General features: G+C 41.7%; 2 protein-coding genes across 7 annotated transcripts in view; one reads left to right on the top strand and one right to left on the bottom strand.

The window, feature by feature from the left end:
* LOC133553313 (protein CEBPZOS-like) overlaps positions 1-16,888 on the top strand; it is a 32,028-nt gene extending 15,140 nt beyond the window's left edge. Inside the window, exons 4-5 of the mRNA XM_061901374.1 lie at positions 14,297-14,404; positions 16,700-16,888. Of these exons, the coding sequence (XP_061757358.1) occupies positions 14,297-14,404; positions 16,700-16,860 (269 nt within the window). The 3' untranslated portion in view covers positions 16,861-16,888. The remainder of the gene's footprint in view (positions 1-14,296; positions 14,405-16,699) is intronic.
* Positions 16,889-19,098: 2,210 nt separating this feature from the next.
* Positions 19,099-22,838, bottom strand: part of adgrg6 (adhesion G protein-coupled receptor G6) — a 49,552-nt gene continuing 45,812 nt past the window's right edge. For 4 of the 6 annotated variants that reach the window (XM_061901370.1, XM_061901368.1, XM_061901371.1 and 1 more), the window contains 11 exons: positions 22,694-22,810; positions 22,565-22,610; positions 22,365-22,474; positions 22,165-22,292; positions 21,784-22,052; positions 21,608-21,710; positions 21,376-21,526; positions 21,177-21,309; positions 21,014-21,115; positions 20,798-20,950; positions 19,099-20,715 (listed from right to left, as the gene is read on the bottom strand). In XM_061901370.1, the coding sequence (XP_061757354.1) occupies positions 20,696-20,715; positions 20,798-20,950; positions 21,014-21,115; positions 21,177-21,309; positions 21,376-21,526; positions 21,608-21,710; positions 21,784-22,052; positions 22,165-22,292; positions 22,365-22,474; positions 22,565-22,610; positions 22,694-22,810 (1,332 nt within the window). In that variant the 3' untranslated portion in view covers positions 19,099-20,695. The remainder of the gene's footprint in view (positions 20,716-20,797; positions 20,951-21,013; positions 21,116-21,176; positions 21,310-21,375; positions 21,527-21,607; positions 21,711-21,783; positions 22,053-22,164; positions 22,293-22,364; positions 22,475-22,564; positions 22,611-22,693; positions 22,811-22,838) is intronic. The other 2 variants (XR_009806891.1, XM_061901369.1) reach the window with 2 other exon arrangements.

Raw genomic sequence — 22,838 nt, 5'->3', positions numbered from 1 at the left:
AAACTCACACCCAGTGGGACGTCGGTGACAATGATGACTATGAGAACCTTGGAGAGGAGGAAAGCAATGGATGTCGAGCGGGTCTAACATGATATTGTGAAAGTTCAATCCATAATGGATCCAACACAGTCGCAAGAGTCCAGTTCAAAGCGGATCCACCACAGCAGCGAGAGTCCCGTTCACAGCGGAGCCAGCAGGAAAACATCCCAAGCGGAGGCGGATCAGCAGCGCAGAGATGTCCCCAGCCGATACACAGGCGAGCAGTACATGGCCACCGGATCGGATCGGACCGGACCCCTTCCACAAGGGAGAGTGGGACATAGGAGAAAAAGAAAAGAAACGGCAGATCAACTGGTCGAAAAAGGGAGTCTATTTAAAGGCTAGGGTATACAAATGAGTTTTAAGGTGAGACTTAAATGCTTCTACTGAGGTGGCATCTCGAACTTTTACCGGGAGGGCATTCCAGAGTACTGGAGCCCGAAATGAAAACGCTCTATAGCCCACAGACTTTTTTTGGGCTTTGGGAATCACTAATAAGCCGGAGTCCTTTGAACGCAGATTTCTTGCCGGGACATATAGTACAATACAATCGGCAAGATAGGATGGAGCTAGACCGTGTAGTATTTTATACGTAAGTAGTAAAACCTTAAAGTCACATCTTAAGTGCACAGGAAGCCAGTGCAGGTGAGCCAGTACAGGCGTAATATGATCAAACTTTCTTGTTCTTGTCAAAAGTCTAGCAGCCGCATTTTGTACCAACTGTAATCTTTTAATGCTAGACATGGGGAGACCCGAAAATAATACGTTACAGTAATTGAGACGAGACGTAACAAACGCATGGATAATGATCTCAGCGTCTTTAGTGGACAGAATGGAGCGAATTTTAGCGATATTATGGAGATGAAAGAAGGCCGTTTTAGTAACGCTTTTAATGTGTGACTCAAAGGAGAGAGTTGGGTCAAAGATAACACCCAGATTCTTTACCGTGTCGCCTTGTTTAATTGTTTGGTTGTCAAATGTTAGAGTTGTATCATTAAATAAAGGTCTGTGTCCAGCAGGACCGATAATCAGCATTTCCGTTTTTTTGGCGTTGAGTTGCAAAAAGTTAGCGGACATCCATTGTTTGATTTCATTAAGACACGCCTCCAGCTGACTACAATCCGGCGTGTTGGTCAGCTTTAGGGGCATGTAGAGTTGGGTGTCATCAGCATAACAGTGAAAGCTAATACCGTATTTGCGTATGATGTCACCTAGCGGCAGCATGTAGATGCTGAAGAGTGCAGGGCCAAGGACCGAACCCTGGGGAACTCCACACGTTACCTTAACGTAGTCTGAGGTCACATTGTTATGGGAGACGCACTACATCCTATCAGTAAGATAAGAGTTAAACCAAGACAGGGCTAAGTCTGACATACCAATTCGTGTTTTGATACGTTCTAATAAAATATTATGATTGACTGTATCGAAAGCAGCGCTAAGATCGAGGAGCAGCAACATAGATGACGCATCAGAATCCATCGTTAGCAATAGATCATTAGTCATTTTTGCGAGGGCTGTCTCCGTGGAGTGATTTGCCCTGAAACCGGATTGAAAGGTTTCACATAGATTGTTAAGACGCTAAGTGTTCATTTAACTGCTCCGCAACAATTTTTTCGAGGATTTTTGAAATAAAGGGAAGGTGAGACACCGGTCGGTAGTTTACCATGAGGTCAGGATCGAGGTTAGGTCTTTTAAGAAGAGGATGAATAACCGCTTTTTTGAATGCTAGGGGAACAGTGCCCGAGGAAAGTGATAAGTTTATAATATTTAGCACTGATGGACCTAATAATACAAAGAGCTCCTTGATCAGTTTCCCAGGAAGTGGGTCAAGTAAACATGTTGTTTGTTTTATTCCATTTACACGTTGTAACAATTCCTCTAATGTTATTTCCTCAAAACAAGAGAAACTATTTTGGAGGGCAGTATCCGCCGTATATACAATCGTGTCAGTGTTAATAGAACCCAGTTGTAGCTGGGACGCATTGTCTTTAATCTCCTTTCTAATGACTTCAATTTTCTTACTAAAGAATTGCATAAAGTCATCAGCTGAGTGGGTGGAGCTACTGGAAGGAGTCCCTTGTTGGGTTAGCGATGCTACCGTACTAAACAAAAATTTAGGATAGTTTTTATTACGGTGGATGAGATTTGAGTAATATTTAGCTTTAGCTAAGGTAAGCATGCGTTTATAAGTTATTAAACCATCACTCCATGCTTGATGGTGCACCTCAAGTTTAGTCGTGCGCCATTTGCGTTCCAGCTTTCTACATAATAATTTCTGAGCTCTAGTTTCTTCTGTAAACCACGGGGTACGGTTTTTTGGAGCCTTTTTTAACTTTAGCGGTGCTATGTTATCAATGGTTTCGCGCAGGGCGTCGTTAAAGTTGTTAGTGAGGTTATCAATAGAGCCCACATATTTTGGGAATGGTGCCATTACCGAGGGCAGTAGGTCAGCAAGAGTTGTCGTTGTGGCCGTATTAATGTTGCGGCTGCTATAGCAGTTATTATTATTATTAGTTTGACGAACATGCGTCTGAACCTCGAATTTTATCAGGTAATGATCGGACAATACTTTACTATACGGGAGTATCGTAACTTTGGAAACGGTGATACCCCTGACAAGCACTAGGTCTATCGTATTACCGTTGCGATGCGTGGGTTCATTTATTATTTGTGTGAGACCACAGCTATCAATTATAGTCTGGAGCGCTACGCACGGTGGGTCCGATGGGGTATTCATATGGATATTAAAGTCCCCCATTATGATTATATTATCGGCGTGTGTCACTAGATCAGCAACGACATCTGAGAATTCATTGATAAAGTCCGAATAGGGCCCTGGGGGGCGGTAGATAACAGCCAGGTGTAGAGGCAGCGGTGTGACAGACCTCATAGTAAGCACCTCAAACGATTTATATTTATTATTTATGTTAGAACTAAGGTTAAAGTTTTCGTTGTATATTAGTGCTTCCCCCCCACCCATTTTAAGAGGACGGGCAATATGCGCATGTGTAAAGTTAGGAGGACATGCCTCGTTTAGCGCAAAAAAGTAGTTTGGTTTAAGCCAGGTTTCGCTGAGACCGATGACGTTAAGATTGTTGTCTCTGATGATATCATTAACTAACAACGTTTTGGGGGACAATGATCTTATGTTTAAAAAAACTATATTATAGGTAGTGGGTTGTTTTAGGGAATTTTTGATCAAATTATTCGTAGTAGCAATATTAATAATGTTGTGTTTATTATGCCCAGTGCATTTAGTATAATTACGACCATATCTAGGAATTGATACGACGGGAATTTTCCGATTGTTTGTTTGTTGCTTTGATAAACTGCACGCATCATAGTTGGCCACCTCAGTAAAACACATGTCCCAACTCTGCAACACTCAAAGCAGAAAAAACTTGTTCTAATTTAACTGACTCCTTACCCAGACCAGTAGTCTCGCATCTTCCATTTAAATCCGGCTTCAGGATGGAGGGAAGTGGTGTTCTGTGGGGATTAGCCTTCTGCTTTATTTTTAGCCCCGCTCGGCATCCGCGTTTCCGATCACACCGCTGGCGTCTGCTCCGTAGACGGCCCCCGCTGCTACTATACTCCCCTGCTTCACAGGCCGCTGGATGTAGCCGGCGAAGTATTCCCGTGCTAGTTAGCAGGTCTAGCAAGCACGCGTCTATCAGTCCAAAACAGCCCGATATGTCCACATCCAGAAGTTTCTGGCGGTCGTACGTGATCATGGAGTGACCACGATGTGAGCCAGCCATAAAGTTTGTAGAATTGTCCGGTATTTCTGCCAAATGTTCCATATTTAGCAGGAGCTCCTCGAGGCCGCAGCCCTTCCGGGCGCCGCCATCTCAATGGCCTCATAAACTCCAATGGAATAAAGTTTACTTTCAATCCGAGACTCCATTCCACATCAAACACGTGTTGTCTCATGCCGCTTCCCTAATTCCGTCTAATACTGCAGGCATGCCTGCCCTTGCTTTATGGAGCCCACATCAGGTAATTACAGTTCACTACACAGTATTCCCAGTGCTATGGTATAATCTTTTATAACCTGTTCTGATTGATAGTCTGCAATTACTTATTTATTTACATACTGACATAGTTATGTATTTTATTATTGTTTCTTTTGTTAATATCAGAGTCTGTTCTGCAAAAAGGTAATCCCTAGAAGTGTATAGTTTATGGACAGGGACCCACAGTTAAAATATACGACATCATAAGTTATACAAAATACAATACATTTCAAAATCTACCCACCAAATACCCATTTACAATTTCATGTATTAATTAAAAAGGAGAGCAGTGCGGTGATAGAGGGGTTAGTGCGTCTGCCTCACAATACGAATACAAAGGTCCTGAGTAGTCCTGGGTTCAATCCCGGGTTCGGGATATTTCCGTGTGGAGTTTACATGTTCTCCCCGTGACTGCTTGGGTTCCCTCCGGGTACTCTGGCTTCCTCCCGCTTCCAAACACATGCACCTGGGGACCAAAGACATGCACCTGGGGATAGGTTGATTGGCAACACTTAATTGGCCCTAGTGTGTGTGTTACGGCCACTCTGTCAATCCAAAAAGGTTTCGAAAAAATAAAGTTTGCAGAGTAGCCTTGAGGAGGAGGTTTTATGACGCACTAAATTCCTAATAAGCACTCGCGGAGATACTTCCAGTTTCAAAATGTTAATTTATTTTCACAAACAAAAAATATTCACCGTGGTTGACTTTCTATATAATACAAATAAACTTATTTAGTGGTCAACAAACAATATCACTCCTCACTCCTTCAATATGACAGACAGACAAAGGCAGCGCTCAGCTGTGCTGCCCTCCTAATTATAGGAGGAGGAAGTTGCCCACCAGGAGGAGCGTGAGCAGCTGAAAACAATCAGTCAATCAATCATAATTCATTTAAAACATCCAATAAATAATCAACAACTTCATTGGCATTATTGAATTAGATTGTCAAAACAATTAATAGATAAATAATATAAATAGGCTCCAACATCCCGGCCCCTAATTGTGTGCTTTAGTCAAAACAATTACATAAATAATAATATTCAAAGGAGCGATAATAGAACAACACAATACAAATAAATGATTTTCTTCAATTTCAAAGTTCTTTAAACTACTTGAGTTACTAGTCAAGTCTCTAAGTCCATAGTCATATCTGAAGCGGTCATCGAGTCAAGGCTGGAGAACCGTATCCCCCTTCAGTCCATCAAGCTGCTTCCATTAGCTGGCAGAGCTTCTATTGGTCCTTCAACTGTGTTGGTCTTGGTTTCAACCAAAATACTGCTCACGAAGCCATTGGCATCTGGAAATGTCTTTACCATTTGGCCTGTCGTCCATGAGTTTCCTTGTTCCATGGTCTTGCTTGCATCCGTCTGTCGTGATGGTCATCTGAGGCGCTGAGCATGGCGTCATCCAGGTTGAGGAAACGGTTGTTGATGTCATAGATTTCGTACTCCGACTCGTCCTTCTGAACTTTGGCTCTTTGGCCATGTCTTGTCCTTGGTGGAGTCCTTGATTTTCTGTTTCTTTCTTCGTTTTGTCATGTTTGTCTCCTTTGTCCTTGACCTTTTCTTTACTTTTCGTGAGATGCAGTGTTTCTTCTTTTACCATTTTATAGTTATCAGGCATGACTTTGTCTTTATCCCGCAAAGGCAGTGGCACAGGATTGTGATCATCTTTAAGAAACACAGAACTTGAGGTGATCTCCATGAAACATTTATCCTCAACTGACATCTCATTTTTCTCCTCATATATGTTGTCAGAGAAATCCTGGTTATATTGTCTGATGAGGTCCTTCTGCCCAATTACTGAGATTCTGTTAGTTGACACTGCAATGGGCCCAGCATGTTCTGTCACACTGCAACTGAGTGGTCCAGTTACCACCTATCCCAGTATGGTTTGGACTGCATATGGTCCATCCTTTTGACTGTTTATTGTATTCCATGGCTCCATTGCACGAGGAACATCAGTCCCAATAAGAAGTTCAATGTCTGCCTCAATTTCCTCCAACTCAATGCCACCAAGATATGGCCACCTCTTCATGTCAGCCTTTGTAATGATGTTTTTCTTTGAGACATGTATCTTGCTTTGTGTAAACACTTTTGGCAGGTCCAGATATGTGAACCCTTCCAAGTCTCCAATCTTCAGTCCTTTGACCTCATAGGTCATTGCAGGCTTTTCCTGTCCCATTGTTCGCAAAATATTTTGTGTTTTGCGTCCTTTCACATTCAGTTTGTTCATTAGATTTTCTGTGCAGAATGTTGCTGTGCTGCCAGGATCGAGGAAGGCATAGGTCTGAACATACTTGTTCCCTTTTCCCGCCTTAACTCTGACTGGCACGATTGCAAGTGCACAGTGTTTCCCAGCCCCGGTTGCATTACCGGCTGGAACAAGGGCAATGCTAACAGGGGTTTCTTCTGTCTCAGCAGTGAGCTTTGCTTGATTTTCCTATTTTGGGAATGTTTCACTTGAAATATGAAGCGCAGTAGGATGTTTCATATTGCAAACCTGACACAATCTTCTTGTACAATGTTTGCTTAGATGACCTTTTATTAGGCAACCAAAACAATATCTTTGTGTTCTTAAAAATTCAACCTTTTTGTCATGTGACTGTGTTTTGAATTGTGAGCAGTCAATCAGAGCATGTGGTATATCCACATAACGGGATGACACCACTGGGTGTGGTTTGAGCAGGTTGTTGTGGAACAGAGGATTGTTTTACAGTGCATCCTGCTGGCTCTGTATTTACAGCTACTGAAGTAGCAAAGCTGCTGCTTCTGCTTCTGATTGGTTTTGATCCAGTTGTGCTTCTTGGGAGAGGCCTTTTCGTTGTTTGGTCCTGAATGTCTCCAAACAACGGATCCAAAAGCATCTTGGCATGGTTTTCCACAAAATCCACAAAGTTGTTAAATCTGATCCTCCTTCCAGTCCTCTGTTGTGTCTCAAAGGCTGTGCTGCGCCACTTTTCTCTGAGTTTGTAGGGTAGTTTGGATGTAATCAGCCTTAGGTTTGATGGGATATCAAGTTCCTCCAAATACTGTAAATCTTGCATTACATTGCAGCATCCTCTTAAATACAGTGCATATGCATGCAGCATTTTCTCATCCTCAGCTTTAATCGCTGTCCAATTCAAGGCTTTTTCCAAATAAGCTCCCAAAATGTTCATCTCATTTCCAAAGTGTTCTTTCAAGAGGCGCCTTGCTTCATTATAGCCCCTACTGGCTTCCATGTGCAAACAGCTGCGAACCAAGTCTCTTGGCAAACCAGATGTAAATTGTTTAAGGTAGTAGAAGTCTTGATGATTCTCAGTCTTGTCTTCAATCAAGTGTTCAAATCCATGGACAAAAGACTGATAGGCCAGTGGGTTACCATCAAACACAGACATCTCTCTTGTTGGTAGTAGAGACAGTTTTTGATGTGAGACAATGAGTTTTGCGATGTCACTTTGTCTTTGAATAACCATACTGAAGTTATCATGAGCAGCATTAATGACCACATTATCTTGTGCAGAGTGATTTATTATTTGAGTCTGATTTACACTCTGGGTCTTGTGTTCTTCGGTTGTGTTTTTGTTTTGAGGTTTATTTAGATCTTCTGATGTGTTGGTGTTCCTTTTAGGTAGAGGTTTGTGGAGACTTGAGATGGTACTGCACCGAACTCTAGAAAGTCCACATTCCTCTTCATAGTTTCTGTTTCATGGTGATAATCATAATATTCAGTCACGCCATCACCCTGAGGTTCCTGAGCCACCTGGCTTTCAAGAATCAAATCACTTTGAAGGATTTGTATTTTAGCAGTTGATGCTGCGAGGTCTGTTTCCAACTCCATTTGCTCCATCTTTGCTTTAAGTTTTGTTTCCTCCAGTTGCAAGGTATGTTTTTCCTTCAGTGCAGCAGCTCGAGCCATTGTAGCAGCCTGGTCCGCTTTGGCCTTTTTTAATTCTGAGGATACTGAGGAACATCTGGAGGCTTTTGACCCAGTGGCAGACTTTGATTTGTGAGATACATTTGATATGCTGTCCAGGGGTCCAACTTTTGATTGTGCAATTTCTCTTTTCCATGTTTCACCATCTTTCATGAAATAATTTAAATGCATTATTCTGGGTTCATACCAGTCATAATAATCATTTTCATTTTCCTCTTCTGATAGCAATTCTTGCACAAACTTGTGAGCATTTTTTAATTCATCCACAGCTTCTTTAAATACTTCAAAATCATCATTGACTTTATCAGCATTTGTAACATCAGTCATCAAAGTCTTTATTGCATTTAGCCTCCTCGTGCACGCGCCCAGTCTGCCTCTGCGTGAAGCAATGCGCGTTCTCAGCATGTCGTCATGTTCAGCTGCGGTGTCAGGTGTGCCAGACATCATTCTAAATAATCACACTGCTCAATTTAATTTCCAATTAGTTGATTGTTTAGTTCATTCCTAAACGTCCTTCCAATATTTTCATTTCACATCCACAATTTTTTCCTTAGCGTTTGAATGATTCCATGCAGCAGCGGCGTGTTCATTCATTTATTCATGACGTCATCAGCTGATTTTACTCACGGCCCGCTGGCTGCTTGCTGTCGTCGGTGCAGCGCGATTGTGGATGGTCCTTTGAGTCTTCAGTGATGTTTGTTTACTTTGTTACGGCTACTCTGTCAATCCAAAAAGGTTTCGAAAAAATAGAAATAAAGTTTGCAGAGTAGCCTTGAGGAGGAGGTTTTATGACGCACTAAATTCCTAATAAGCACTCGTGGAGATACTTCCAGTTTCAAAATGTTAATTTATTTTCACAAACAGAAAATATTCACCGTGGTTGACTTTCTATATAATACAAATAAACTTATTTAGTGGTAAACAAACAATATCACTCCTCACTCCTTCAATATGACAGACAGACAAAGGCAGCGCCCAGCTGTGCTGTCCTCCTAATTATAGGAAGAAGTTGCCCACCAGGAGGAGCGTGAGCAGCTGAAAACAATCAGTCAATCAATCATAATTCATTTAAAACATTCAATAAATAATCAACAACTTCATTGGCATTATTGAATTAGATTGTCAAAACAATTAATAGATAAATAATATAAATAGGCTCCAACAGTGTGAATGTGAGTGTGAATGTTGTCTGTCTGTTGGCCTTGCGATGAGATAGCGACTTGTCCAGAGTGTACGCCGCCTTCCGCCCGATTGTAGCTGAGATAGGCACCAGCGACCCCCGCGACCCCAAAGGGAATAAGCGGTAGGAAATGGTTGGATGGAAATTAAAAAGGAATCTTTAAATCCACCAAATCTGTCTAAATATTGTATTATTCAAATTGGATTAAAAGGTTGTATCTTGAAGATCTGCGATAATCTTATACATACAGAGGTTAACACCTAAATTATGCGACTAATGTGAATTCCTCAACCATAAGGGGTGTTTTTAAAGTACTAAGCATGACATCGCAATAAATTTAACTAAAAACACTTATTAAAAATGTTTAAAGAATTTGATTATTTTATAGAGCTATCAATCTCATTCCAGATCACCGGGCCTCTACAGGCTATACTAAATTTTGAACACTTTATAAAGGTTTACTTCTGGTTATTTCTAGGAGAAGGAGTGGTCACTGGAATGAGCTGGCAGAGTCTAGAATTGAATCCACATACTAGGTTATACATTTTACAAGCACTGGAGAATCTGTTGCACTCCGTGAGCTTCAGAAGATTGTACCCATAAAAAAGAGGATTTGAGGGAGCATTAATGTTTGCGCATGATACAACATGTATGACTTTCCTCTGAAAAATCTCCAGTGTTTTTTTTAAGATAACTAGGATACGTGTTACACCATACAACATTACAATATTTTATATGTGGTTCAAATAGAGTCCGTTCTAGAATTAGGATAGGATCTATGTTTATATATGTATATATATATATGTAAATGTAAATGTATATATATATATATATTAGGGGTGGGCAAATTAATGCGTTAATTACGAGTTAACTCATCAATCTATTAACGCCGACAATTATTTTATCGCACATTTGCGTATGTTGTTTACATGCTTTTATTTTGTTAACGCCTTTTCTTAAAAAGATGGCGTCGCCCGGACGGGCTTCGGCGTCAAAGGGCTCTTGGTAAAGATGGAACATTTGGCAAAAATACCGGACAATTCTGCAAATTTCATGGCTGGCTTACAGCGTGGTCACTCCGGGATCACTTACGACCGCCAGACAATTCTGGATGTGGATATATCGGGCCATTTGGACTGAATGACGCATGCTTGCTAGACCGGCTAGCTAGCATGGGAATACTTTGCCGGCTACATCCAGCGGCCTGTGAAGAAGCGGAGTATATGTGTTTGTCTCTCTATTCATGAATAATGCAGACGAGGAGTGTTGGCTGAGTTCTTAACGTTTGCTTTCAGTGCGTGCATATCACAACATACAAGATGCCGTCATGGCGACACACAACCTATACCGGGCTACCGCGCATGCTCGTCACTCCTGTTGCATGCTGGGTAGGGTAGTTCCTTTTTCCCCAGGCTCATAACATCACAATATAGTACCATGTATATGATGCGTTCAGTTTATCAAAGCACCAAGTGAAATTCCCATCATATCAATTCCTAGATATGGTCATAATTATTTTAAGTGCACTACGCAGAATAAACACAACATTATTAATATTGCTACTACGGATAATTTGATCAAAAATTCCCTAAAACAGCCCACTACCTATAATATAGGTTTTTTAAACATAAGATCCCTGATAAAAAAAAAAAAGTTTCTGCTGTTACCTCAGAAATTGCTTGTTCAAATGTTATGATTGTGGCTCAGAGATTTGTATGTAGATTATATGTATTTTCCATAACAAACAGGATAACTTAAATACCCTGGCAGTGGCAATAAGCTTAAATGTTTGTATTTACATTTTTTGAGTTGATTTTCATAAAATATGCTATTTAACTGCTACTGTTTAACAAGGACTGATTTAAATTGTGTTTGCACAACAAATGTTTTGGCGCTTTTGTTCATGTGGGGGAATATTCCAATAAAGGTGCACTACACACTACTTTTGAATTCATTATTGGGCTTTGCGTATACAATGCAGTTAATCGCGATTAATCGGAGAAATAGTGCGATTAACTTCGATTAAAATTTTTAATCGTTGCCCAGCCCTAATATATATATATATATATATATATATATATATATATATATATATATATATATATATATGTATATGTATATATATATGTATGTATATGTATGTATATATGTGTATATATATATGTATATGTATATATATGTGTATATATATATATATATATATACACATATATATATATATATATACATATATATATGTATATATATGTGTATATATATATATATATAAGGGGTGTGGGAAAAAATCGATACGAATCGAATCGTTTACGTTGTGCGATTCAGAATCGAATCCCATTTTAAAAAAATCAATTTTTAAAATTGATTTTTATTTATTTATTTATTTTTTAATCAATCCAACAAACCTCTACACAGCAATACCATAACAATGCAATCCAATTCCAAAACCAAACCTGACCCAGCAACTCTCAGAACTGCAATAAACAGAGCAATTGAGAGAAGACACAAACACGACACAGAACAAACCAAAAGTAAAGAAACAAAAATGAATATTATCAACAATGAATAGTATCAACAACAGTATCAATATAGTTATAATTTCAGCATAGCAGTGATTAAAAATCCCTCACCGACATTATCATTAGACATTTATAAAAATAATAAAAAAGAACAATAGTGTCACAGTGGCTTACACAATTATAAAAGCTGTTTTAAAAAAAAATCTACTCTGCAAGCATGTCAGCAGACTGGGGTAGATCCTGCTGAAATCCTATGTATTGAATGAATACAGAATCCTTTTGAATCGGAAAAATATCGTTTTTGAATCGAGAATCGTATCGAATCGAAAAAATCGATATATTATCGAATCGTGACCCCAAGAATCGATATTGAATCGAATCATGGGACACCCAAAGATTCACAGCCCTATATACATATATCTCTATCTATATCCATCCATCCATTTTCTACCGCTTATTCCCTTATATATATATATATATATATATATATATATATATATAACATAAATATTCATGTTGAAGTTGTTTGTCGTTCTTAGCTTGGTCAAGTTGGTGTTGATGTCGCAATAATGCTTGCGGGATCCTCACATACACTATATTGCCAAAAGTATTTGGCCACCTGCCTTTACTCACATAAGAACTTAAAGTGCCATTCCATGGAATTGTCCAAAATGTTTTGGTATCTTGGAGCATTCAAAGTTCTTTTCACTGGAACTAAGGAGCCAAGCCCAACTCCTGAAAAACAACCCCACACCATAATTCCTCCTCCACCAAATTTCACACTTGGCACATGTAGCATTCTCCTGGCAACCTCCAAACCCAGACTCGTCCATCAGATTGCCAGATGGATAAGCGTGGCTCATCAGTCCAGAGAGGGCATCTCCACTGCTCTAGAGTCCAGTGGTGACATGCTGTACACCACTGCTTCCTATACTTTGCATTGGACTTGGGGATATATGGCTCAGATGCAACTGCTCGGCCATTCCTTGATGCTTTCTGCTTACTGTACATGGGCTAATTGGAAGGTCTCATGAAGTTTGGAGCTCTGTAGCAACTGACTGTGCAGACAGTATTTGCACTATGTGCCTCATTATCCGCTGACCTCTATCTGTCAGTTTATGTGGCCTACCACTTGGTGGCTGAGTTGCTGTTGTTCCCAAACGCTTCACTTTTCTTATAATAAAGTTGACTTTGGAATATTTAGGGACGAAGACATTTCTCGACTGGATTTGTTGCACAGCTGGCAACCTATGACAGTTCCACGCTGGAAATCACTGAGAGCAGCCCGTTCTTTCACAAATGTTTGTATAAACAGTCTCCACGCTTAAGTGCTTGATTTTATTCTCTGGGCCAAGTGATTAGGGCAACTGATTGTCATCATTCGGATGAGTGGCCACAAACTTTTGGCAATATAGTGCATGTGCTTTTCTTTAAGATGCAATTCTAAACTTGTTGTCCAGCGATAATGAAAAAGTTTGTCGCTGCAATGCCAACAAATGACCTCAGTTTTATCTAAAGGTTCCTCAAAGTGTGTTTTAATGGTAAATTGGCCGCCTCTAATCACTCATATTTGCATTGTGTAACAATAGGCGCCGATTTTCGGGTTTAATTGCAGTCATAACAAATGGTGGGATTAATTTTGATTGATTTATGATAACATGATTTCTTTTTATTAATCACGTATGTTAACGTTGACAGCCCTACTTGAAATACATTGTAAAGTTAACGCCTTCTATCTGTGTAAGTCCAATATATTTGAATTTAATGTCCAATACAATATTGACATGTGAATCATGCAGCCATTTCTTATATTCGAAAACACCCCTTCCCACTTTTGTGACCTATTAGGTCACACAAAAGTCAGAGATGTAAGCCCTGCCTCCAAGGAAAAACGTTCCTATGTCTTCTTGCTCAACAGCTTTTTACCCGCTTGGCCTGTTGGCGTGCATCGTGCACGTACGTGCACTCACAACAAGACATTTCCCCTCCCCAGTCGAAGTGAGCCCTAAGGAAGCACGTTTCTGAAAGCACAACGTTCATATTTTTATTCTTGTGTTCATTGTGTAGGTAAGCATGTCCATGCGCATGTGCAGCTACAATGTGCTTTTTATGTGCCTTGTAAAAGGTGTCTGGCCACATATTAGCGTGTGTAGCAGCAGGAAACGAGAGCGCGGCTCTAAAACAATCTCAATGACGGAAGTTTCTTACCGCACAGCAACGTTAAACCCACTGTGAGAACATTTGGTCTCAGAAGGACTTTTACTGACGCCACTCAAGGGCTAAAACAACCGCATGCTTTTTCAAAATGTATTTATTTCAGTATGTATCCTAGCTAGCCTTTAAAGTTAATCATAAGAAACATTTTACTTATCAAACACACTCGTCACATTCTCATGCTAAAGTTGCGTCCTTCATTAGCGGATGTGCACAACATCATTAGCTGCGCCACATGTCAAGTTAATTGCTAGCAAGAGTTAGCTGCACTGCTGCTTAGCAACATACGAATTAATTACTTCCTGCTGTTGGACTGTAGCAACCTCGGCATGTTGACACACACACACACACACACACACACACACACACACAGTGCCAATGTGACAGAAGAACAAACACTCTCTGTCTTTGAGGTTCTCACAGGAGCCACCTGCACCTTGGGGCTCATGAGGGAGGAGGCGGAGCCTGTGGGCAAAGTGTGGCAACACATCAAAGGCAATCAGCTGGCAGCCATGCTGGAGGTATGAATATAACACGATCACATGAAACACAACAGGCGTCCATACAAAGTATCATAGAATATTATGCACTCCGTCATGCCCCGTGATGAGGTGGCGACTTGTCCAGGGTGTACCCCGCCTTCTGCCCGAAACTCAGCTGAGATAGGCTCCAGCGACCCCGAAAGGGACAAGCGGTAGAAAATGGATGTATGGATGGATGCACTCCGTCAAATTTATTCCCGCATTCTTTTTTCCCAGGGATGGTACTACACAGGGCTAGGGGGGGATATTGCCCCATTGGTAATCTGTTTAGCCACAGTTCATCCCACCCAGCATTTTAGGGCCCAATTAAATAAAACCAACTTTTCTTACCTATTGGTACCTGCATAAGTCCCGAGACTTTGAAATGGAACTGTGGAGGCGTTGCAGAGGTATTTATAAAACAATCTTGCCTTTCTTACGAATCACAATTAAAAAAAAATATATTCTATACCAGTGGTTCTCAAATTGGGGTACGCGTACCCCTTGGAGTACTTGAAGGTATGCCAAGGGGTACGTGACATTTTTTTTTAAATATTCTAAAAATAGCAACAATTCTAAATCCTTTAGAAATATGTTTGTTGAAAAATGCCAACAATTCAGAAATCCTTTAGAAATATATTTATTTAATATTACTTTAACAAAATATGAATGTAAGTTCATAAAGTGTGAAAAGTAATGCAACAATCCAATATTCAGTGTTGAAAGCTAGATTTTTTGTGGACATGTTCCATAAATATTGATGTTAAGTTAAGTTTTTAGTTATTTTTATATCTTTTTTTTCCAAATAGTTCAAGAAAGACCACTACAAATGAGCAATATTTTGCACTGTTATACAATTTAATAAATCAGAAACTGATGACATTGTGCTGTATTTTACTTCTTTATCTCTTTTTTTCAACCAAATGCCTTGCTCTGATTAGGGGGTACTTGAATTAAAAAAAATGTTCACAGGGGGTACATCACTGAAAAAAGGTTGAGAATCACTGTATACTATCGATAAATATAAATATCTATTTTACACTACCTATAATACCAGTTGATACCAATTGGCATTATTAGCAATAACAATGGAGTAAACTAGCCATACCTGGGGATAGGTTGATTGGCAACACTAAATGGTCCCTAGTGTGTGAATGTGAGTGTGAATGTTGTCTATCTGTGTTGGCCCTGCGATGAGGTGGCAACTTGTCCAGTGTGTACCCCGCCTTCCGCCTGAATGCAGCTGAGATTGGCTCCAGCAGCCCCACTGTCCTGGGAGCCAGTAAGGGACAAGCGGTAGAAATGGATGGATGAATTATGTATAGGATACAAATGTTGTAACACATCACAGATGTTGCAGGAAAGAAAAAGAGAACAAAAAGAATGGTATTTAATTTCTGCCTAGCCCTCTTACCCCAATGCTTCCCCATGTTATACAGACGATTGTTTCCCACACAGCTTGCATAGTTGTCTGTTTTCTCTGATTATGCATACAGAATCTGGAACTTGTTGCATTTTGAATGTATTGTTTGGTTATTACCCACACAGGGTTCCCTCCGGGTACTCCGGCTTCCTCCCACCTCCAAAAAAATGTACCTGGGGATAGGTTGATTAGCAACACTAAATTGGCCCTCGTGTGTGAATGTGAGTGTGAATGTTGTCTGTCTGTCTGTGTTGGCCATGTGATGAGGTGGCGACTAGTCCAGGGTGTACCCCGCCTTCCACCCGAATGCAGCTGGGATAGGATCCAGCACCCTCCCACGACCAAGAAAGGGACAAGCGTCAGAAAATGGATAGATAGATGGATGGTTATTAGCAGGTGCATGAGCACTGTTTGTTTCTGTATCAGTAACTTTTACCGTGTTGGAGAGGTGTTCGCTTCACTGATGAATCCCGGGTTTGGCTGTTCAGGGCAGATTGCAGACAGCACGTGTGGCGTCGTGTGGGAGGGTGGTTAGCTGATGTCCATCCATCTATTTTCTACGCTTGTCTTTTTCAGGGTCGTTGGGGGTTGCTGGAGCCTGTGAATATTGTTTACTCTTTGGTCATATTCAGTTACAACTACTTTTATATCAAATATGTTTGTGCTGTGTGTCATAACTGTTTTTTTTTTTTTGGAAAAATGAGAACTCAAGTAATAAAAATCGATGATTTTCTTAGCCCCCCCAACAAATCGATCAAGCCCCTATAGCCCTGGGAGAGAAAATATCCTGAAGCCGTCCCTGTTTCTGCCTTATTGGTTGCTCTCACCTGTCAATCACTTCCAACTACAGTCTGCGCTCACTTTTCACGCAGCAACACGCGCGCATACACTCAAGTGCGACTCACCTGGATGCGTGTGCACGAGGATCAGCGTGGACGCTAGGAGACACAAGTGTGTGAAGTCCATGTTGCCTCCCCAACTGCTCTCCTGCCATCCAACACACAAGCACGCTGTCAAGAGAAGACTCAAATAAAAGTTGTGGGCCCCTGCTCGACTGCTACTGGGAGGGGCGTGGTTTGTCTCTGTCTATGCAAATAATATTTCATTGTGACGATAGATAGATAAACAATGTGTATATATATATATATATATATATATATTAATACACAGTATATATACATAGATATATACATGTATACATATATCCATATATATAGGTATATACGTATACATATATATATATATATATATAGATATATGTATTCAGACTGTATACATATCTATGACAACTATACTGATACAGGTATGTTTACATGCAGTGTACCTACAGTATGTTGAATATATACAAACCCCGTTTCCATATGACTTGGGAAATTGTGTTGGATATAAATATAAACGGAATAAAATGATTTGCAAATCTTTTCCAACCCATATTCAGTTGAATATGCTACAAAGACAACATAAATGATGTTCAAACAGATAAACATTTTTTTGTTGCAAATAATCATTAACTTTAGAATTTGATACCAGCAACACGTGACAAAGAAGTTGGGAAAGGTGGCAATAAAAACTGATAAAGTTGAGGAATGCTCATCAAACACTTATTTGGAACATCACACAGGTGTGCAGGTTAATTGGGAACAAGTGGGTGCCATGATTGGGTATAAAAACAGTCTGTCTTTCACAAGAAAGGATGGGGTGAGGTACACCCCTTTGTCCACAACTGCGTGAGCAAAGAGTTAAACCGTTTAGAACAACGTTTCTCAAAGTGCAATTGCAAGAAATTTAGGGATTTCAACATCTACGGTCCATAATATCATCAAAAGGTTCAGAGAATCTGGAGAAATCACTCCACGTAAACGGCATGGCCGGAAACCAACATTGAATGACCGTGACCTTCAATCCCTCAGACGGCACTATATCAAAAACCGACATCAATCTCTAAAGCATATCACCACATGGGCTCAGGAACACTTCAGAAAACCACTGTCACTACATCTGTAAGTGCAAGTTAAAGCTCTCCCACGCAAAGCGAAAGCCATTTATCAACAACATCCAGAAACGCCCCCGGCTTCTCTGGGCCCAAGATCATCTAAGATGGACTGATGCAAAGTGGAAAAGTGCTCTATGGTCTAACGAGTCCACATTTGAAATTGTTTTTGGAAATATTCCACATCGTGTCATCCGGACCAAAGAGGGAAATAACCATCCAGACTGTTATCGACGCAAAGTTCAAAAGCCAGCATCTGTGATGGAATGGGAGTGCATTAGTGTCCAAGGCATGGGTAACTTACACATCTGTGAAGGCACCATTAATGCTGAAAGGTACATACAGGTTTTGGAACAACACATGCTGCCATCTAAGCGCCGTCTTTTTCATGGACGCCCCTGCTTATTTCAGCAAGACAATGCCAAGCCACATTCAGCATGTGTTACAACAGCGTGGCTTTGTAAAAAAAGAGTGCAGGTACTTAACTGGTCCGCCTGCAGTCCAGACCTGTCTCCCATCGAAAATGTGTGGCGCATTATGAAGCGTAAAATACGACAGCGGAGACCCGGACTGTTGAACGACTGAAGCTCTACATAAAACAAGAATGGGAGAGAATTCCACTTTCAAAGCTTCAACAATTAGTTTCTTCAGTTCCCAAACGTTTATTGAGTGTTGTTAAAAGAAAAGGTGATGTAACACAGTGGTGAACATGCCCTTTCCCAACTACTTTGGCACGTGTTGCAGCCATGAAATTCTAAGTTAATTATTATTTGCAAAAAAAATAAAGTTTATGAGTTTGAACATCAAAAATCTTGTTTGTAGTGCATTCAATTGAATATGGGTTGAAAAGGATTTGCAAATCATTGTATCCCGTTTATATTTATATCTAACACAATATCCCAACTCATATGGAAACGGGGTTTGTATGTACACTTATCTATTTGGAATACGACTGTGGTAACGAGATCTACTTAAATGTGGACTGATGGCGACCAGGGGGAGGAGTCCGTGCGCAGGCAGAATAGTTTTTGGCCACAAACGTCCATTTTAGCCAAGATGTCAATTATTTCAGACACCAATGATGTCATCAGCACATACTAGTAACCATTACTTAACCTTTTTTACGAATGTGTTTGATTGTCAGGTCTTTCTGTCCTCAGCTTTAAATAATATATCCATGAATGTAATGATAGTATATCATATACTGTATATCTAAGCATAATAATTTACAACAATAGTTTATGTTTTGGTTGAAAGTGTATTGGTAAGTTTAGAGCAGACTAAAAAGAAAAATATGTATTTATTCAATGTAAGAAAAAAGTTTTCATCTTCACAAGCTTGAAGGGGGTCAAAGGTCAGCCAACAGAGTGTTAATGCTAACGCTTGCATGGTCCTGGCCACGTTCTATTGTTGTCTTGGAAATGACAGCTGTAATTCTGCTCTCGTCGATGTGTCAAACGTCATGTGCACTGGGCACGGTTTACAGGACGTAAGAGGTCAAAAGCCCACGAGCTATGGACATCATAGTTTCTCCCTTTTGTCCTCTTTGATGTCATGAAGTCCACATTGTTTTGGGGAATGTTCCAGAAGCATCCATGTCTTCCCTAAAGAGGTTTAGGAGCAGGCGCTGGTCTACTGAAGTTGTAAACTTTGACCTGGTCAATCATCATCAGGAAGGATATTTAGCTCCGCCTCTGAGGAGGGGCTGGTCCAGGGGTTATCTGCCAACAGAACGTGGAAAGGTCACATGACGTGATGCAAGCCACCTTACAGAAGAGGCGGAGCGTTAACATGTTACATATGGCATATCTCCACAGTGAGCAGTCACATATTTCCTACTTGATGGCAGGGCATTTCAAGCTACTCGGGCATTTTTCCCCTTCTGATGGTGGTGTGCTCCTCATGTCTTCAAACATCTGGAAGTCATAGAAGACGTTTCGAATCGCTTGGGGGTCGGGCTGACAACGAGCAACGGCTGAGAAGACTAACGAGCTGAGCTGCCTGCCCATACTTTTTTTTCCAGGAATGGCACAGAGGATGGCACCCATAAAGCCGTCAATGTACCCCAGGGGCAGCTGTGGCGACTATAGTAGCTTACCACCACCAGAGTGAATTTTCTCGTAAGACAATTGCTGACAATAAATATTAGTGTATCCTACTGCACTGAGCGTTGTATTTTGCCAGCATGGTAGAATGTTTTTCTTTTACTTTGAGAAAATGGCTTATGGGCTTAAAGAGGAAGATGCCACTAGAATGTAACTTGAACAAAGATGTACAGAACAGGGGAGATTTAGTTCACTTTTTATTTTTAGGAGATCCTTTTTTTTCTTGATACAGCCTCTCCATCATCCAGCTTTTGTGCTGTGTGAATGTTTAAAAGAGAATAAATACTAGACAGAACGTGTTCCCTTATTAAATGTAATGTTTATAAAATGTTGGCGAACTGACGCTGCCGAGAATTGAATCCATGTCATGTGGCATGAACAGTAGATGCATAGACCATTACGCTACCTTAATAATGCTCTGACAACTATACATTATATATTGTTTTGTTTAAATGTTGTGTTATTCATACTGCTCACGGAGCGGTTAACGGCTTGGATTAAGTTTGCCGTCAAATTTAATATCATGCGCTGTTATTCACTGACTCTATTTTTATTTCTCTATCCAGATTACAAACAGACCGCAACCCTCTAAAGACCAGATTTTCAATGGAGCTTTGGTGGTTAATGTATTGTCGAACCTCCTTGCTAAATCTCAACCATGTCCCAAAATGGTCGCGTGGTTTAGCAGCGAGGCTCGCTTCACACGTCATCATTTCCGCCTCCTTTCCTACATGAAGCCTTTCAGGCTCACCTGCCCTGGTCCTTCTGTCCTCCTATTGGCTCCAACAACTTTCTACACAACACACACACACAACAATCTTGTTTACACGCCATCGCTTCAATTGTTTGTAAAGATGGCGGTCACCAGCGCTTACCTGTGTTGTTGTTTCGGGTGAAAGGCTTCAGTGTGACTTTAGCCTTTGAGGTCCAGTTGGCGGCGCTAGAGCCAAAAGAGCCTGAAGACAACGACTGCACCGCCTGCTCAGACGTGGCCTTCTTGGTGTTGTTGGTTGCCGTCTTACTCCAGTCTGCAACACACATGGTCATGTGACTTCTGTTGAAGTGACCGATGAAGACGATCAGGACGGTACCCGAGTTGTCAGAGAGTCGGAAACGAGCGCAGCACAGCGAGCGTCTCCATTGCTTCTGCACGTTCTCCTTGAGCGCACAGTGGAATAAGAAGATGAAGAGTCCTGAAAGCCAAGAAGAAGAAGATAAGTGTTTGGTCACATGACACACACATCACAAGCTCACCTTGCAGCGAGTTGAAGATAGCAAAGAGGTAGACGAAGATGAGGCTGACGGGCCCCCAGGCAAAGAGCGCAAAGGACCAGGTCATCCCGAGCAGGAAAGTCAGGCTGACCACGCTGCGCAGGTTCCGCACCACCTGAGGCACAGGAAACAAGCGTTACCATGGCGACAACTGGCCCTGAGACATGGTGAGCGGCGGTACCTCCTCTCTTAGCGTACGGTTGCTGCGTTTGCCATTGCGTCCGCAGATCTGCAGCATGACCACAACAAACATGGCAACGTTGAGCAGGAAGACGAGGCAGAAGTAGGCCACGCATGCCGTGTAGAACACCAGTGGACTTTGGATCCAGCAGCTGTGGAGACAGGATCCATGACGATGATGATGACGATGGGCGTTTGTATGCAAACTAAACACTTTTGCTCGCATCAATTACAATGCAGATGATCCATCGCCAAACTCGCCACCGCCATACTCCTGCGGGCCGTATGAGCGCTTATTTACAGCCACCACCGTCCCAACCAGCACAGCGGGAATGCCTGAAGGAGAAGCAGGTGAGGCAGTGTAGCGCCCACAGGTGGTGGGACTGAAGGTGCAGCGAGAAAGACTCACCCCAGCCCAGCAGGCAGAATTTGAGGATGTATCTGCGCACGTACGTGTTGAACACCTTGACCAGGGCGATGTACATGTGTACTGACTCCAGGCCCATCCAGGTGAACGACGTAAGCAGGAAGTAGTGCAGCAGTACGGCAGCGGCCAAGCACAGCGCCTCGCTACGTTGCCCTGACAACCATCCGTTGAGCAGGAACGCCATGTTGAGCAGGAGAAGAGAAGCGCTCAGGTTCATCAGGATCTTGGACGGGTAGTCTCGCCGCAGCTTCCTGCAACACAGGTGAGTCATGTTTACTTCTTTTTACGCTTCCCGGTCCCTTCATAAAGGTTTGACCCTTGAATAGAGTATATGCACTAGTTGAGGGTGGGGCCAGGACTCACTCGAAGGCGACATAAGTGAGCAGCGTGGCAGCTGAGAAGATGGCAGATACGCCGCAGCCGACGAAGGAGATGAAGGTGAGGATGCGGTTGTTGCGCCGGTCGATGTGAGGCGACACACCCGAAATGTCCTGAATGCAAAACAACCAGTCAGCGCAAACACTTACCGCGGGCCACATGCCAAACACGGCGTGCACGCTCACCATCAGGATTCCAAAGTGCGTCAGGTGGTCGCACAAACAAACTGTTCTGTTAGTGCTGGAAGCTTCTTTGGATACTCTGCAGCCATCCGCGTTCCAGCCTCCGGCGCCATCTGCAAGACGCACATCACCTGGTTAGCTGTTTGTCATGTGACTCTTTTAACTATGACATCCTCAATGACATCACTAATTATGTCACTGACAGTTCATGCTGAAGTCCCAGAACACGCAGACAGGATTGAGGAAGGCCTGAAAGAAGAACATTGGTTGTCATGGCGATGTGAGTGAAAGTAAGGTGTAGACAAAATGAGAGCAATGTGAAAAGCGCTGACTTGTGGCGACAGATGAACCATCTCGATCTGGACGGGGTCGCTCAAGTCGCTGACGCTCCAGTTTCCCACGCTGCTGGCCACCACGTAACTGTTGAGCGCGCGTCCGTCCTGCTCGCTCTGCGGCACCAAGAAGCCACACAGAAGT

The sequence above is a fragment of the Nerophis ophidion genome, linkage group LG05 (genome assembly GCF_033978795.1).
Source record: "Nerophis ophidion isolate RoL-2023_Sa linkage group LG05, RoL_Noph_v1.0, whole genome shotgun sequence".
NCBI lineage: Eukaryota > Metazoa > Chordata > Actinopteri > Syngnathiformes > Syngnathidae > Nerophis > Nerophis ophidion.
The sequence above is the reverse complement of the archived record's forward strand: the minus strand, read 5'-3'. Positions and strand labels throughout refer to the sequence as shown.